The 17,427-nt window shown below is 37.6% G+C and overlaps 1 protein-coding gene across 1 annotated transcript in view; it reads right to left on the reverse strand.

Moving 5' to 3' along the window:
- Positions 1–495: 495 nt before the first annotated feature.
- The window catches only part of LOC148307104 (uncharacterized), a 122,122-nt gene continuing 105,190 nt past the window's right edge, over positions 496–17,427 (reverse strand). The window contains exons 9-19 of the mRNA XM_088263933.1: positions 16,440–16,517; positions 15,150–15,344; positions 12,420–12,540; positions 11,337–11,572; positions 10,993–11,196; positions 9,500–10,907; positions 9,217–9,423; positions 8,522–8,763; positions 8,174–8,284; positions 7,178–7,308; positions 496–6,518 (exon numbers count right to left, since the gene is read on the reverse strand). Coding sequence (XP_088120059.1) covers positions 6,338–6,518; positions 7,178–7,308; positions 8,174–8,284; positions 8,522–8,763; positions 9,217–9,423; positions 9,500–10,907; positions 10,993–11,196; positions 11,337–11,572; positions 12,420–12,540; positions 15,150–15,344; positions 16,440–16,517 — 3,114 coding nt within the window. The 3' untranslated portion in view covers positions 496–6,337. The remainder of the gene's footprint in view (positions 6,519–7,177; positions 7,309–8,173; positions 8,285–8,521; positions 8,764–9,216; positions 9,424–9,499; positions 10,908–10,992; positions 11,197–11,336; positions 11,573–12,419; positions 12,541–15,149; positions 15,345–16,439; positions 16,518–17,427) is intronic.

Genomic DNA, 17,427 nt, shown 5'->3' on the forward strand with positions numbered 1-17,427 from the left:
TTCTCTTGTGTTTACTCAATGTAAAGACGTCCTCTAGAGTCAATCGGTCATTGTTGGATTTTAAATGCGCAATTTGACTATGAACTAAGAATTATGGTTTTCCACTCGAAGAATATAACAATATATTTACACAAACGTCCTCTTACCGATTGGGTGCGGCAATTATACAATTGGCCTTTTGAGCTTGACTCTAGAGGGATGTGTTTACTGAGATTGACCTTAAGGTTATTGTATTTATTGTTGAAATAAATATAATAAAACCAACCCTTTATTGTTTTATTGATATATAAATACGGATGTTTTGATGTTCATTCATGTCCAATATGTAGTTAATAAATCTGAAATTGGTGAAATATTTGTGTAATAAAACAAATGCCAGAGTATTATGTTATCTAGTACTGTAATTAGAACAACATCTCTTATCGATTAATGGTTTGAAATAAATGAAACAATATGTATTTTAAATATATTTACTTATATTTTATATTACATGAAGTTATACATAATACGTATTACATTGACATAATATATATATATTTTTAATATCGTAATACAATCATTCACTTTAAATTTGTCTAAAACGATTAATGTTAACTTGACCGTGAGAAATGTCAACGCGAGCACTTGGCACTTCAGAGAAGGAGTCTTCGGTGCTACTTTTAGGTAATTTGTAGTAAAAATATTGAACATTTGGTAATCACACGTGATCCGGTGACAATGCCGACAGTAAGTTTATTTATATAAAAAATATTTATATGAGGAACGAGCGGAACTTTTCGCAGCGTTCTTAATAAAGTAAATATGTATTACGATCTGCAAATTGTCTTTTGAAATAGTTATCTCATCGAGATACGGAATAATCTCCAATTGTGTATGAAAGTAAACTACACAGACACTCAAATATTCTTTACTTAATCTTAAATATATTCACAAAATGTCAAATATTTTATAATAGAAACATCAACAAAATATCAAAGATAAATAGAAATATAATTTGATGACATTTGTGTGTAAAGGTACATTTAAACATTTACATGAATTCTTTGTCTATTTACATTAATTACTCCTTTCACTCGTATTAGTTACTTTACCTAATTTAGGCCATTCCATGGCAAAGACACAGAGATTAATCTTCAAAACTGTACATTCTCAAACTTAGCTAAGGTCAATAGTAATAACAGGTCAACAAAATATTCTAACAATCTTCAGTGGAAATGGAGATACACTGATGTATTGACGTACAACTCAATAGGGTCTACACACATATCGTCTGTATATGTATAAATATAATAGCGGTCCAACAGAACATCCACCTTATTTGGCACAGTAATACTTATGTAATGTGGGAAATGCTAACTAGATTGAGCGTAAGACATGTAACATGGTTGCCAAGTATAATACGTATACACAAAAAGTCACTTTTGCACTGGGCTTACAGTACTGGAGTGAGGATTGGCGGTAGAGCACCTTCGCAGTAGACTTGTCATCACTGATACATTATTTGGCACATACTTCGTGGGATGAAGATTATTTATAAAACGATATGTTATTTCTACCATGACTAGATCAATTTGAGCAAAACACTCAACATCGGGTCGAGTTATCTCGTATTAGTTGCGAAGAAGCGAGATCATCTACAGAGAGTGTAAGAAAATAATGATTACCATCTTCTGCGACCGTGTGTATTGTATTGTATAAATGCCGGGGTGTATTGTAAATGGTAAGTGAAAGTTTAGCCAACAAAGGAAACGTACGACAGCTGAGAAGGTGTGTGAAGAGTGTCGACTAATTAATATTCCAAATACACCGATTAACAAATAAACCTACGCAACTATAAACTTGTGTTGACTCCATTAAGCGCTAGCTAGGGATACTAGGACAGTTTGGAGAAGGACTTTCCTACGCTATGGTGAAATCACATCAATATTTGTCTATTCCTAATTATAACATATTTGTATCTTCGTAACATAACTCTCGCGGGTCCTGAATACGCATTTACTTTTAAAAAAGATTGTCTCCTATACGTAAGTAGTTTTTTGGCGCCGCAACTCGTGACAGCGGGGCTGAAAGTGGAGGGAAACGATGATACATATTTCCTTAAAGGATATAAAGAAGCCGTTTGTGTCGTTTGCTACCCTTTCCCGGACAACATGGAGTAAGCGAGGGAATTGCCTTAAATCACAATACGCGTAGGCGGAGAGGCGCCTCGGCCGCTCGTAAAGTACATCTATTTATGTTATTATTGTTCAACGATATGCAGAGTTGTCGGGGGCCGACCACTGGTTGTCACCACCAGAGTCCGGTCCCCGCGCCTTCCTGGCCGCTCCCTCCCGGAGCCGCTCCCTAATTGTAACAAGTAGGTACGAGTAATACAGAGTTCTACATCACAACACAGAGTGGTACCGCACAACGGCACTTACCTTACCAATAATTACAAAGTTCCTATCTACTCTCCTCTGTGTAAACGTGTGGACATTAGCGCCGCTACGTACGCACTCGCCTCGCTACATACAGCGCGCGTATACACCTCTTAAATATTATCCTTTGAAAAATATTGTTTTTATATTGTATAGCATTTATTTCATAATTTATACATGTACACGATTCACTTTGAAGATAAAAAATAGTGTTTCACATTACATATACCTAAATATACATTTAATGTATTCCGATACCATTCGTGAGATTAACATATATTTCTTTAAAATTATAGCCATTCGATAGATCTGTGTAAATATAAGATTTATATGAATAACACACTCGGTGTAATCTGTTTATGCGTAGAATATAGTATATTATAATAAGATTTAATAAATAAGTACATTTATATAAAGGTATAATATATACATAAACTTTCCGGTGACCGATACCGATAAAGGGAGAAAGGTAAACATACCGTCACATTCATAAATATCAGAGGTTTTTATGCCTTCCATAAAACGTTTAGTTTTCACATTTTAAAGGCACTTAGCTCTTGTGAGGGGCGGACGAACTCGCAAACTACTCCCTACCGCTTCCTCGGACTGACTTCTACATCTTCCTTCTAAATCTCCCTACCTAGTCATCGCATGTATCCCTAATAAACCGACAGTGAAGCCTCCTCGTGTAAGGAAAGTAGGCGTGGGAAGCTAATTTAATACTATGTCTGTTTAAGTAAATATCACAAGTTCCTTCAAATCGTATGCTAAAATGTATCCGTGTTCAAATCCACCCCTCAAAATGAACTTCCAATTGTCATTCCAGTTAAAATGCTGCATTCGCTAAAGTAAAATATTCAACTTTTGAGAATCCTAGAATCAATCAGTGCAATATCAATCGAGAATAATAAATAATCACTAGAAGCTAAATAAATAATTTCGTCTAAATGCTCTCACAGATTACTAATGCGTTTTTTTTACATCTTGTATTGTTCCATAAAATTGACTTAATTTTCAAACAAAACAATGATTCACTCGGGAAATTAAATGAAAAGCACTCTATTAAACCCCCGGGTTAAATAAAGAATATTATTACTCAGATGAAAAGGTCACTAGAAACTAGAAACATTGAAGTAAGATTTGTGTTTGGCAATTTTTGCCCTCTAGAATATAAATACAATTTAGATACACAATAAAAAAATGATAACATAAAAATAATTATTTTAGAAAATTTATTTTTATAGTAATTTTTTTAAATCTTTATTTAAGTTTATTATTTTATAAAAAACATGTTTTTTTAAATATATTAGGCATTTATTTAAAGGTATTTATTAATTAGATCTAACCTTATTTATTTACAGAGAACCCTGATTGATACTTTTGAAAATAGTTTTCATCAGTTTAAAGAAAATATTTAATTGTTTCCGTTGACAAAATATCCCACCCATATTGCTTCCAGAATCAGTAAAAGAAATGAGAGGCGAAAAATGATAAGAAATGCGAGGTCCTTAATCCGAACTGTTGTCACAGAACTATTGTGGACATAATTTGTTTCTTGAGAGGATTCGGTTTGTCACAGAACTATTGCGGATATAATTTGTTTCTTGAGAGGATTCGGTTTGTCACAGAACTATTGCGGATATAATTTGTTTCTTGAGAGGATTCGGTTTGTCACAGAACTATTGCGGATATAATTTGTTTCTTGAGAGGATTCGGTTTGTCACAGAACTATTGCGGATATAATTTGTTTCTTGAGAGGATTCGGTTTGTCACAGAACTATTGCGGATATAATTTGTTTCTTGAGAGAATTCGGTTTATGATTGTCGAGTGATGTAACCGGATGTAGTTTAGCACATTTTCTCTAAAAAAATATTACGATTTTTATTTAAAGAGGAAACTTTTGATTTTTGGAAAATAACAAAACTCTTAATTATTTCTTTATGTATCTAAAGTAAATTTTACTATATAATTATGTGAAAAATTATTATTTTTAATACTGATTTTCTCCTTGGCTTCTATTTTCAGTGCTTTCATTTTCACAATATTGCCATTTCTAGTAGGTACTTTCAAAAAGACAATTTTATTTTATTTTGTATCAACATTAATGGAAAACTTTGGAAAAGAGCACAACCATTTATTTGCTTGAAGAAAGAATTTGTGTATTGTTACACTTTTCAATTTGTACAAAAAATTACATAGAAATATACTACACCCACAAAACTTGCGCTTATCCACTAATCTAATATAACGCGTCAACTCTGTCGAGTAAACAAATGCAATTTCACTCCCTTTTCTGTTCTCTATTTGATCTGACCATCATTCCAAAGCAAAATTAAATATTAATTAATAATGACCTTGTCAGGGATAAGGATATGAGCAAAAGGTGCCAACATTTTGATTGCTAACTGAGTTAGTTAGGATAGAAGTGACTGTCATATTCATACTAAAAATTTCAACTAAGGCTTGAAAGTAAAGATATTATTTTTAACTCACAAAGTAAACTATGTAGTTTACAGAGGATAACAAAATATCTATACGCAATAATGATTATTATTATTTCAACATACAGATGCACTTATAAAATGTATTTATTTCTGACTACATTTGTATCTTTAAAGATTTAACAAATGAAATGATATTATCTATTAACTTACACAACCTACATTTTGATTTATTAAACTCTTTATGGCAAACAGTTAAAGTTTAACATTGATATGTTTTAGTATTCCAGTTTTTGTTGCTGAAATTTCAAGGATTCTCTGAAAATTTTCCAAATTTGAAGGAATGCCAAAGTCTCGGATGAGCTTATTAAAATATTCCAATAAGTGAATCGTCAGAACCGTGGCGAGGTGGCAATATGGAATATCTCAGCCTAGCAGACCACACGTGACCGCACATCACTGTCTTTATATCTTTATACAAGTCACGCAGTAAGTATAACCAGCGGGTTACGTGCGCGTCCCTTATTTTCCACTCGTTATTCTTTAATTAAATTAAGTAACTTATGAGATAAATTTGACATAAAAGTAGTGTCTGTTTGTCAGTCCGAAATAAGGCGAGATAATAGTCGACACTTTTGGTGTGTCATTTAAAAAACATAGTATTGCTCTTTTGAGACTAGTGATGATTTTCCATTTACACTTGACTAACTCTAATTATTCAATCGAACTGCAGTTGACTCCAGCAGTTTTCCTTGCTTTGACATCTGTTGACAATATTACATATAAAACATATTAACACAATGTACACATTACACGTACGCAATCATTTCAAAATCAACTTCTTTCAATTCATTTTGAAATAGAAAAAAATCATCACCGGGTAAAATAGATTTGAAAAAATTATTTAATCGAAATACACTTATATTCAGGAATATATCTAATTTTAAGTGTGAAATTATTATAATTTTAAATCATCTTTAATAAATTTAGCAATAAAAAGTAAAAAAATTCATTCTTTCTTAAGTTTATGGAAAGTATTCTAAATATGTAATTACTGAAATATTTTACCCGTGATAATAAAAAAATTATATTCTAGTTCAAATAAATCTCATTTGACAAATCAAAATGATCAAAATCCAAAGATGATATTAATTTGTACTACTGCACAATCACACTTCCACCGCTATTTGGGGATCAGAGCATCTTCCGACCAGTCTTAAGGTGAAAATGCTCCGCTCTGGTATAACATACCTTCTTATAGAAACTTTTAAAGTTCAAGTGGAAGGGTTTCGAGTGCCTTTGGTACAAGTTAAAATAATGCAACGGGGATATGAAAAATGAATAAAAGGTATGATTGCGATCATTCGGTTCCATGCGATGTTATAAATAGTAACATTTCTTCACCGGTGTAGAGTCCCTAATGGAGAGGAGAAGTGGGAGAATACAGACTGGAGAGGTTAGTGGGGAGTGGGGGTCGGCTAGGCGGAGGGGACGGGACAGGTTGGCGCTGCAGGCTTGGAATGGTTGTCAGTAGGGGAGGCGCGGTGGCGGTCGTCCAGAGCGAGCTTGTCTCGCTCCACGCGCGGCCGTTTGGACTCTGCGTCGGGCGGTCGGTGCGACTTCATGTGCGCGCTCCGGCTCTTAACTTTGTTAAACACTCTGAAACAAACGCCACAGACACATTGTGAGAACGAGCCGGGGTATTAATCAGAGTTGCGCTACTCCTTTGTGTAGGTGCAAACCAAACGAAACAGTACACAGAGGGACATGCTCACAACCATTCATTTTCTTACCATCAATAATACGATCATGGTATTTCTTATAATAATATATACTAATACAGTGCAGTATCACTGTGTTCACTAAGCGTTCATTTGAAAAACAACGGATGTCGAAATAGCGCACAATCCTCGACCCTCTTTAATATGTTTAAAGAGTTTAAAGGTTTGGAATCTCGCCGTATTATATTGATTTTGATTATCACGAAGCAGAATGATCTGTCTTACTTTTCAATATCGACTGACAGAAGAAACATATTTTCTTTCTGAATTAGAAATATGGAATTTTACCCGAGGCAATCAAATGTGGTGACTTTGACACTACAGATATTTATTTTAAAACTTTTGCTAATCGAAAATCATAATATTGTATTTTTATTTTCTAAATTCGTTTTAATCGCAATAATGAAACTTCCTAAGACTACAGGAATATGTCGATACTATTTTCTTTATTCTGTTGTTTTTCAAAGAATCGCATCAGCATTGGTGGATGTTTTTATTTGTTTCCGCATATTTGTGTGGGAAGTGGTCGGTGCTTACTTTCCACAGAGCTTGCAGGGGAACTCGTCCCCACTGTCCGTGGCGGGGGTGTTGGGGGTGTTGGGGGTGGCGGGGGTCCCCGGGGGGGTGGAGGGAGGGCGAGCGCCTCGCGCCGACCATCTCCACCAGCCCTGGAAAACAAAACTTATTCTCAATAACAGAATCTTGCAGGTAAAATTCAATAATTTTTTTGATCTTAATGCACATAAGAATTGAGATATACAAGTATGTATATACAAATACATTATTCTAATTCTCAAAACAGGCTTAAGAACTGATTTTTAACGTAACAATTTTTTTTCTATTGTTCCGCAGTGAGCTGATACCAGCTGGCATCTTTTATTTTGTTTGGTGGCTGTCAATGTTCAATGCATGGATAGAATAAAATGATATTTTTTATTTGAATGTTTGTCAGAAATTGGAATAGGAAAATAAATGATCGCAATATTATCAAAACAATAATTATCTAATTCAAATATTTTAAACGCTTGTGAAAAATGTTGCAATTTGACATTTAACATAAATTCCAATAACATGAAGAATAATGTGAATAAGAATGTGATAATCACAGACTAATAATTGTAAATATTGAAATATTGAATCAACCAATAGAATAGCAAATACACCTAAGACAAAGAAACCGTTTGTTTTGATTTAAGATTTTGCCAAAATTATTTATTAAAAAAACAGATCAAAGTAGCTTTTTCTTTTAAAGTTATCTCATATAGTACATACTTATTGTTAACTTTTTTAATTTTTTTTTTTTACTTTTTGATTTTTTGTTTTCTGTTAAAATCAAATATTTGTAGTTTATATTAGTACTTTAAATTGATTTATATTTCTGATATCTATTGTATTCTTAACAGTACCCTTTATTATAACCTAAAATAAAGTATATACCCACTCACAGGCCATGCCTTTGTGGGACCGATTAATCTAGAAATTATTGTTTGTTCATGATGCCCTCAATCTTCTTTAAAAAAAGTTTTAAAATACCTTATTAGTATCTGGACTCCATGATCTGAGGTAAAGGCTTTTATAATCTTTGGTAACTTTCTTCCAGAAATAGTAAAATTGAACACACTGTTTGCTGGTTTTTGTCCCGACCTGTAAATAAAATCCATTATAAGTGACAGCTCATTTTATAATAAATATTAAAAGAAAAAATATATTCTTAACTCGACGGCAGAGTTGATCACCTCGCTGTAAAAACTGCCTGGATCTAATTCAGACAAATGAAGGAGTGCCGTCTACAGAATATGTTGCAGTTTGTAAATCGTGATAACCTAAGACTCCCGTCTGGTTGGGGACCAGCAGTGAAAACCGAGAAAGTCTTTTACCAACCTGTCTCCCTATTCGGAAGAAGTCCTTATCGTGTTCCCGGAGGGCGGCCAGGAAGGCTTCCACCTCGTCGGGGGTCCAGCGCTCGCCCCCTCCGCCCCCCTCGGCCCCGCCCGCCCCCATGAGGCGCAGCGTGGCAGCGTGCGTGTCGCCTCCGCACTGCCCGAGGACCTGGAGCGCGTGCTCCCGGGAATGCCCTCCGACGGGCATGGCCGCGCACATTGCTAACTCCATGAACATGCGAACTAAAAAAACATCCACATATTTGCACCGGACTCGTAAAAAATGTAGCATTATGACAATAAAAGATTATAGTGAGATGATAAATTCAAAATTATTATTTTCTCTCGCCCACTCCCCCTGACAGAGTAGTCGTGATGACAATTTGAAATACATTTTAGCAATTAATATAATTATATGATCTTAGGCAAGTATATTACTTTATATTTAACGAAATCTCTGGTAATGACGTTGATATTTTTATATACCCATATATTATTTAAAATTTTTATATACTTAGAAAAGTATTGCATGAATATAGAAATATTTTGGAAAAAACATTATCCGAATGCATCAAAATTTCTCTATTCACTATTCAACAAAAAGAAAACGTTTAAATGTAAAAAAAAATAGTAAATTACATATATTCACATGTCAATTAAAACATACTCGTAGTTGAACAATAATTGAAAAATCACCTTCATTGTCATCTAGTGTATCGTTAATGCCGGGGTCCCACAGGAGATGTTCGTAACTGGGATCTCTATCAAACTTAAACTCCTCCGTACTGACTTCGGGAATATTGGCCTGGAATTGTGTTCCCACGTTTACTCGTGGTGTCTTGCGGCCTTCCGTGTCGATGTTCATACTATCCAATATTTGGTGACTACAAGGGGTTTGCCCGCCTAAAAGATCAATAATGATTGCATCAATGACGAGTCAAATAGTAAACGGTGTTAACTCTATATGTCCAATACTTACTACTCGGATAAGCTTCGTTGTACAATCCTGGGGCTATTCTCGCAGGATCTAACATGGGAGGGGGTGTAAAGTATTCATCAGTACAGCTTCTCAGTCTCGACTGATGCTGATTTTGGAAGCAGTAACCGGAAGTTTCGGATCTAGGCCTTTTTCTGGAAATATGTTGCGGACTCGCTAATCCGTCCGTTTTGAAAATTATGTTTTCAATACTTTGAGATACGTCCGAAAATATTTCTTGTTTCGAATCACACTCGGCCTTGATGTACGTCGTAGTGACTTCGTTGGATGAATTTTCCACGGGCTCCGCGGAGTTTTGAGCGGTGCTTTGAGGAGATTTTATAACGCCTTGTTTTAGCGGCGGAATCGGAATGATGCTCTCCTTCGAAATGATTTGATGAGTGGCTCCCGTCAACCAAGAGACGGGGAGTTGGTTCGAAGCGGCTTGAATAAGTTTATATTCTCCGTTAGCTTCTACCAATATTCCGGTCAAATTCGGGTTGTTCAAATCGATGGGGCCGTGACTTATGATTTTGTAAGATTGGTATCCGCCAAAATCAAATTTCTTCTTACTTCCGAAATCTTTAGGACTACTGGAGAGCAGAGGATCGTCCGAATTGGGCATCATTTGAGATTGTAACGTGTGCAGAACCTGTCTGGGGAATGTAATATTGCCGCTCGGTATAAAGGTTTGAGCGCAGGGTGAAAGGATGGTGTTGCCCTGCTGGCCGGACAAAGGGGAGGGCAAAGGAGTGACGCACATGGGGGACTGGGGAGGGGGAGAGGGATTACTCAACCCGTACATGTCTAGAGCGTCTCCGTGAACTATACTTTCTCCGGGGAGGACTTCTTCGAGAGCTTCTTCTACCTCTTCGGCGCTAGACATCGTCGTGGTGAAGAATGCCGCAGATAAGGGGGAGCTAGTGTTTCTTACTTCGTCAACGTCAGTACTGTGCGATAAGGCAGGTTCTATGAAATTATCAGTCGAATGGACTCCATTGGTAGGAGAGAGTATGGGTAAGCTCTGTGCAGTTCCTTGGCTGAGAGACGGGGATTGCGCCTCGTGGCTCGCCGGGGGCGTAGGATACGTGAAGCTCGGGGAGTCGTGGTACTTCAGCGGAGAAGGCAGCGGCGACGGAGCCGACAACCCCACGTGGGGAGAGTTGGCGTACATGATGTATTCCTTCTGGAATCCGAGGACATCTTTGGAATTGACATTCGATTCCGCAACCGTAGAGTGGTACGTGCTGAAGTCGGCCAAGCTCTCCGGGAGAGGCGAGTTGAGTACGGCTTGGAGTTGCTGGTTTACGGGAAATTGAATGGGCGATCGGTTCGCTTGTAAGGAGGCGGTCACCGTCGCATAGTCTTCTAAGGATGCAAGGTCGTCCAATTGTTCTGACGCGCTCGTGAACTGAAAACAACATACACGTTTGTTACGGTATATTATTGCTTTTAATAAAAAAGTAACATTTAAAACATATTTGCAAAATGTCAACCTGCAAGCCATCGGACGAGCCCTGTTGTAGGAGAATGGCAGGATCTTGGACATGGTACACGTCATCCTGCAGCGAGGGACTGAAGTAGCCTCCTTCGTCCTGTTGAAAGGACATGCTGGTCAGGGTGAACTCCGCCGGCTGGTAGCTCAGCACGGGGCCCGGGGACTGGTGGCCGGGATCGGACGCTGACCTTTTCACCGAAACCTGGAAGACGGGATCGAACTATCATTATTTTATCTTCTACCGAGTAAAGAGAAAATGTCTCTTAGCAACTCGACATAATAATCGTATACGATAGGCTATAGCCTCGGTGTAATCGCATTGTCCTTTTTCCTTTTCCTTACCTTACTTCCTCTTTTGAGCAGTTCTATGAGCGTGGCGTCCTTGGGTTGTTGCTGCGCTCGCGGGGACAAGAAGTCCTGCGCGGGCACGGGCGACAGCGTGGTGGGCGAGGGCGCGGGCGCGGGGGGCGGAGGGGGCGCGGGCGCCACGAAGGAGGGGCGCCCCCCGCCCGCCGCCGCCCCCGTTCCCGCCGCGGGGCTCGGGGTCGTGGGGGACTGGGACTCGCCGCTGGATGATACTGGAATTTCAAACGCAACATAAAATGTGACGAACGAAGGGGAACGCACCTTTTATATCGTCCGGGTTCACTTTGGAGCTTGTAATGTAGTACAAAAGTAGGATTTTCATAAAACAAACTAGTTATTGAATATAAAATATTTTATTGAATCGTTTAATACAGAATCCTTCTACAGCATTGGAGCTCAGATCCTCGCAGATTACCAGTAAAACGCTCGATCCCGTTAACACTGGTGACGGGTCCTGCGCTAGCGCGGAAATTTGATCTAACCGCGAAGGACGGGTCGAAAGATTTGTAAAAAAGTCGAACTCGATGCCATCTCTTGGCTAAAATAAAAAGTTGTTCGTTCGAAAATAAATTCGTTTCATTCCAATAGGTGTGCTTCAATGTTTAGAGTAAATTTCCGCAACATTTGTATTCCATTTTAGGCTTTTATCTTTTAAATTTTTCCAGATTTCGCCCTTTCGAAAACGTATTTTATAGTCTATGATCTCTGATCTGTTTCCATTTCCAACATTTGGATCCCTTTTCCCCGCACATATTATGTATTACGTCATTTCTTATATCCGTGCAACTTTTCGATGCTTTTAGTCGGAATTTTGATCGGATTCTGTTTTTATCGTGAATACGAATTCGAACAAAATATCGAGAATGTAATAATAATGAAAATATACATATTTTATATTAAGTATGTATTTATAAAAATGTACTGTAATCATCGCCCTAAGTTCAGGCGAGTTCATAAAAAGTAATTTGAGCAAGAAAGTCTCGGAGTGCGTTTCACGAACAACAAAGCTTCATAACTGTGACGTATTATCCATATATCCTATCAGAATGTCGGACTCACCGACTGGCGCGGCTCTCCGACTGATGATCTTCTCTTCGATGAGCGCTCGGACGGACACGGAGGCGGTCTGCAGGGGAGGCCCGTTGACTTCCTTCTTCTCCGACTTCTTGCTCTCGGCCTCCTGGAATTTAACTTTACCTAGTCAGTACCTATTTACAAAAATAGTGTACTTCTGAAACTTCAGTGTTATGACTATTGATATTTAATGAATAAAAAATATAGTAAAACACGAGTTTTATCACGTAATCCGCCTTTGAGGATAATATCCGTTCTTCTGTATCATTGAAGTAATCTGGTCATTAAAACCTGATCGGAATTGCTATTTTATACGAGTATTCGCTTATTTTCTGAAATATGTAAAAAGTACTTTTTTATCGGTAAAAAATAAAATAAACGCAAAAGCATTCAAATTGGGTATGAAATTCGATGATAGCGTTCTTAGAAATTATTCTTCATATAGAGGTGAATTTTCTTGAGATTTTTATATGAGTTGTTATTAATTGTAATTTAAAATGAGAAATATGGCTGACATAAATAATAATAAGGTTTGTCAGTAGATAAACAGAGGTTAGTCAACATTAATTAAATACGCCGCGAAATTAACTCTGTTTTTTAGGCAGCACCATTCGAACTCTCATTTCGCTGTCAATGTCACCGCAAAGCTGCACGAGAGAACAGCAGAGGAGTTTACTTTCGGAATCTTAAAAAAAAACACGGTAAATAAAGGTGTACTAGATGATAGGCGCTGCAATGATGTCCGAAACGTCAACACAACGTAATTACTCGAAAAAAGTTGCCAGCATACGACGCCGAACATTTGGCCGATTAAATTCTCTTCGAATTATATATTTTGACTTAATTCTTTTTCCTTAATCATACCCAATGAACCCCGTAACTTTATGGAGAACCATTCCCAACGATGCATATATTTAAGATAATTTAGATCAGAAATATACAAAGTGGATAATTGCCATCTGATTTATGAAGATATGAGGGAATTCTCAATAATTTTAACGAATCTTTAATTATTTCATTAATTGATTCGGCAGTCACTTTGCGGTAAATCCTATCCATTTGTTAATTTAAGTTTTACTTAGCACATACCACCATTTCTTAAAATCAATTATGGGATTTGAAAATAATGCGGAATGCATCGAAACACGTGTCACAATAGATTTTGAAATATTAGTATTTAATATGTAAAACTTTAATTAAACATCAATCATTTATACCTATGCTGATTTTCCGACATTATTCATATTCGGTTTACAGGAAGATTTTATTATAACGTTAGCACACTGTGTTGATAATTCAATAATGATGGAGATAAGTCTCCAACGAATTAAAAGCACAGATATTTTTTTTATTATTTGTGCTACCTTATCGAAAATTTGTACATCAATATCTCAAATTGATCTAAATGGGACATGCCCCGCCTTACGTAATTTATTTATTATTTATATAGTTAGTATCTTTCTTGTTCTGGACTGGAATGATGAACTACATAGTATCATATGTCAAGTATTCAGTGATGGGATTCAAAATCTTCAAGAACCGGTTCGCCCTTTAGGTACTCCCCCTACCCCCCTATATAAAAATAGTTTTTACATTTATTCATTTATTTGTCTTTTTTATTCGGCACATAAACAGAACATTCACATTACAACTGAGAATGATCCAATTATAATAGTAGGTACAGATTTAAAAGTCAATTAAAAGTAATGTTACACCACCCATAACCCATGTTAAGGACCGGTTCGGCGAACTCTAAAAAAATTAGGCAACGGTTCTAGCGAACCTGTGCGAACCGGCTGAATCCCACCACTGCAAGTATTGTTTCGGTAAGCTCAACTTATGGAAATATATTTTTCGCGAACATAATTAACGTTCACAGTTCCAGCCCTGGGGATCGATCACAAGCATATCTCATGGCGACATAAGTCTCTTCTTGTGCCTATCTGCCTATTCTGCCCGAGTGGTGCATGCGGTTCCGCATTGGGTGGACCATTTCCTAGATCATTATTTGCATGGAAGTAAGGGAACCGATCTTGCGTTCGAGGTGTCTGGATTCATGAGAGAAACATATTTGTTTCAATATACAGATGAAGTAAGTCGAGGAATTCAAGGCAGATTACATTAGTTTCCACTAATGCAATAGGAATTGAAATGATGGAAAAAAGTAGTAAAGGAAGAGAAGATAGGACTCGAGGTTGTATGTCCGTACTCGCATAAATTAGTATAAGATGGAAATACTATATTCAATGTGAAAGGGTCCCTTGAAGATAAACAATAACGATAAAAACGTGATTGTTTCGAATAACTTCTTTTTTTTCTAACCCTTGTCCGCACCCAATGGTGAATAGGGCACTGCATCGAATTGACGAAGTGTTATCTTGATCATTCCTTGCATGAAGGAAAGGTGATCATCCTGCATTTCAGGTACCAGGGTAATATTAAATGAATATTAGACTGTAAAATCACTAATATTTATTTTTACTCCCCTGGGAATCGAACCCGGGATCTAACTATTACACCACGAAGGCGGATAATGAACTTAAACTAATAAAACAATTAATATTAATAGTAAATAGTTTTTATCTAGACGTTTTGTAGATACTGATATTAAGAGCGGAAAGGTCGCTTGTTTTCAGTTAGTTACGATTGTGATCGATCCCTGAATGTTCTTATAACTAGGTGTAAGTATTGAAAGGACATAACCTTAAAATTTACCTTCTTGAAGTAGCCGCCGTGCAGGCGCATGTGGCCGTTGAGCGCGGGCACGTTCTTGAACTTGCGGTGGCAGAGGTTGCACTCCACGGGGCGCGGCTCGGCGGGCGGGCGCGCCGGAGCCGCGAGCGGGCCCCGCGGCGGGGCTCCGGCCGCCGGCCGCCCCAGGCTCGACGGCCGCTGCCCGTTCTGCTGGGCCTGCGAATGACACAGGCGTAGGGTCAGGTAAACAGTCACGCGGCCTTCCTTAAGAGAGAGGGAGAGAGGGAGAGAGGGAGAGGAAGACCGATCGAGTCGAGGCGGCAGCAGGCGTCTCGGTGCAGCGCGGTCGTCGCTTCAACAAGGAGAAGAGTCGTTGCTTCAACAAGGGTCACAACCCTCACTTATGACAAATAAGACAGAGAAGAAACGTTGTAAATAGTTGCTCGGATGATATTGAGATTTGGGGATACTCTTAAACGTGCAAGTGAAAAATGACTTATGGTAATAACACGTAGTCCACCTAGACTTCTATATTCCAATCTCGATAATTTTGAGGTACCTATCGATAATTTTTTAATTTGATTTATTTTATTTTTTTTTGAAAATTTTACGGAACAGTTACATAAATATATTTACATTAACGAGTAACACTAAACAGATGTTTGTGTCATTCCAGTTACACAATTTCAAATTTGTAATTTAATATATATTAATACTTAGAAGAGGGACGGAAGGAAGGAAAAGGAAAAGCTAACATAAATAATATAATATATACTTAGTTGTATATTTATCATGATTTTTTATCTTTCAATTCATTCGGTACAATGTTGTTCTTATTCTAATATTATATAACAAATAACAAGTTTTCCTTCGACCGGCTTTCCCTAAACGAACTGTCTAAACTTTTGTATTATAATTTAACGTGAAATTTGTATTTTCCTATTGTGGAACCTAAACTCATTGTCTTGTTATTGAAATTGAAAATAGCTAAATTGATTGATTAGTTCCAGAAAGGTCTCCGTATTAATGGAATATAGTGAGGCTGCCTTTCTGAAAGTTTACGGAACAGGTTGTTGTTTTTCGGCGTTATATCATTCAGGCCGGGGGTAACTTTTCGCCCCGAGAGGGGGTCGACTCCACCCCTTTCGCCTTTCTTTTGTTCTCCAATTTTAATTAATTTTGATTGAAATTCTGAGTAGCGGACACCGCGCCATTGAGAAATAGATTTTATTCAACAAACAAACAATCCACTTGGTTTTGACATTCCGTAATCGAAAATGAGTGATGGGTTGAACGAGTAGCAGGCAGTACAGAGTACAGAGTCGGGTTCGGGGTCCCGCTGAGGGCGGACTCTCGACTCCCGGAGTCCGCCCTCAGCGGGACCCCAAACTAGGAATGGGAACAGCCAATTGGTGCTTAATGTTCTAATGTTCGCGATGGAACGTGAATCGTTAAAAAAGCTTTTCCAACTTTAGTGCGTAAACTCCACTTTCTACATTGTAGTAAGTCGTAGTTTATTAATAACACGTTAAAACTCATAGTCGAAGAGTAATCAAAAACTTTGTGTAGGATTGGAGTGGAATATATAGGGAATAGAAATGAAGCAAGCGAAGGAGCTAAATATGGGAAAGAAATGTCCGAGGAATAGTTAGGAAAATGATAATAGCAGCAAAGACTAGAGTACTTGGTGTTGCATATCCGTACTGGTACTACAAACTCGCTTGTGAAAGCTACCGAGAAGGTATTTCGCCCTTTGAGGGTACGTTATTTATTTATACGAGTAAAATACGAATTACCGATGCGTTATTTCGTCTTCTGAATCCATTATTAATCGATTTATTGTTTATTTTGGCGCCTGAAATAAGTGCCCCCCCACTTATGCCTCCTCCGGCGACCCCACTAAATATTTAATACGTTATTCATTATATGTAGTATTCGCGCTACTGTTTCTCTATTTATGGACTTCGGGCGTTGAGCGTTATCTAATGATATAATGAAAAGATGATTATTAATCAAATTGTAATCCTCTCACAAAACACTAAGTCAATAAGGTTCTCTCAAAGTCAAGTCTAAGTAACGGGAGCGGAATGTTGTTGTTTAGTTATTGTCACCGGATTATTATTTTAAACGTAATGCTAATCGGGACTTAACTAGTTTAGGTCCGCTGCGAGGGTGTAATCCCGTAACACAACAGGGTACGTACTTAGTGCCGAGGGTCCTATTCTCTAGACGTCCCGCGGAGTTTACTCCAGAGCACCCTTTCTTCCTCCTCCATACCGCGTAGTGCGTAGATCCCTTC

This window comes from Brachycentrus maculatus, unplaced genomic scaffold (genome assembly GCF_059751285.1).
Source record: "Brachycentrus maculatus isolate JH-2025_06_01 unplaced genomic scaffold, ASM5975128v1 h1tg000209l, whole genome shotgun sequence".
NCBI lineage: Eukaryota > Metazoa > Arthropoda > Insecta > Trichoptera > Brachycentridae > Brachycentrus > Brachycentrus maculatus.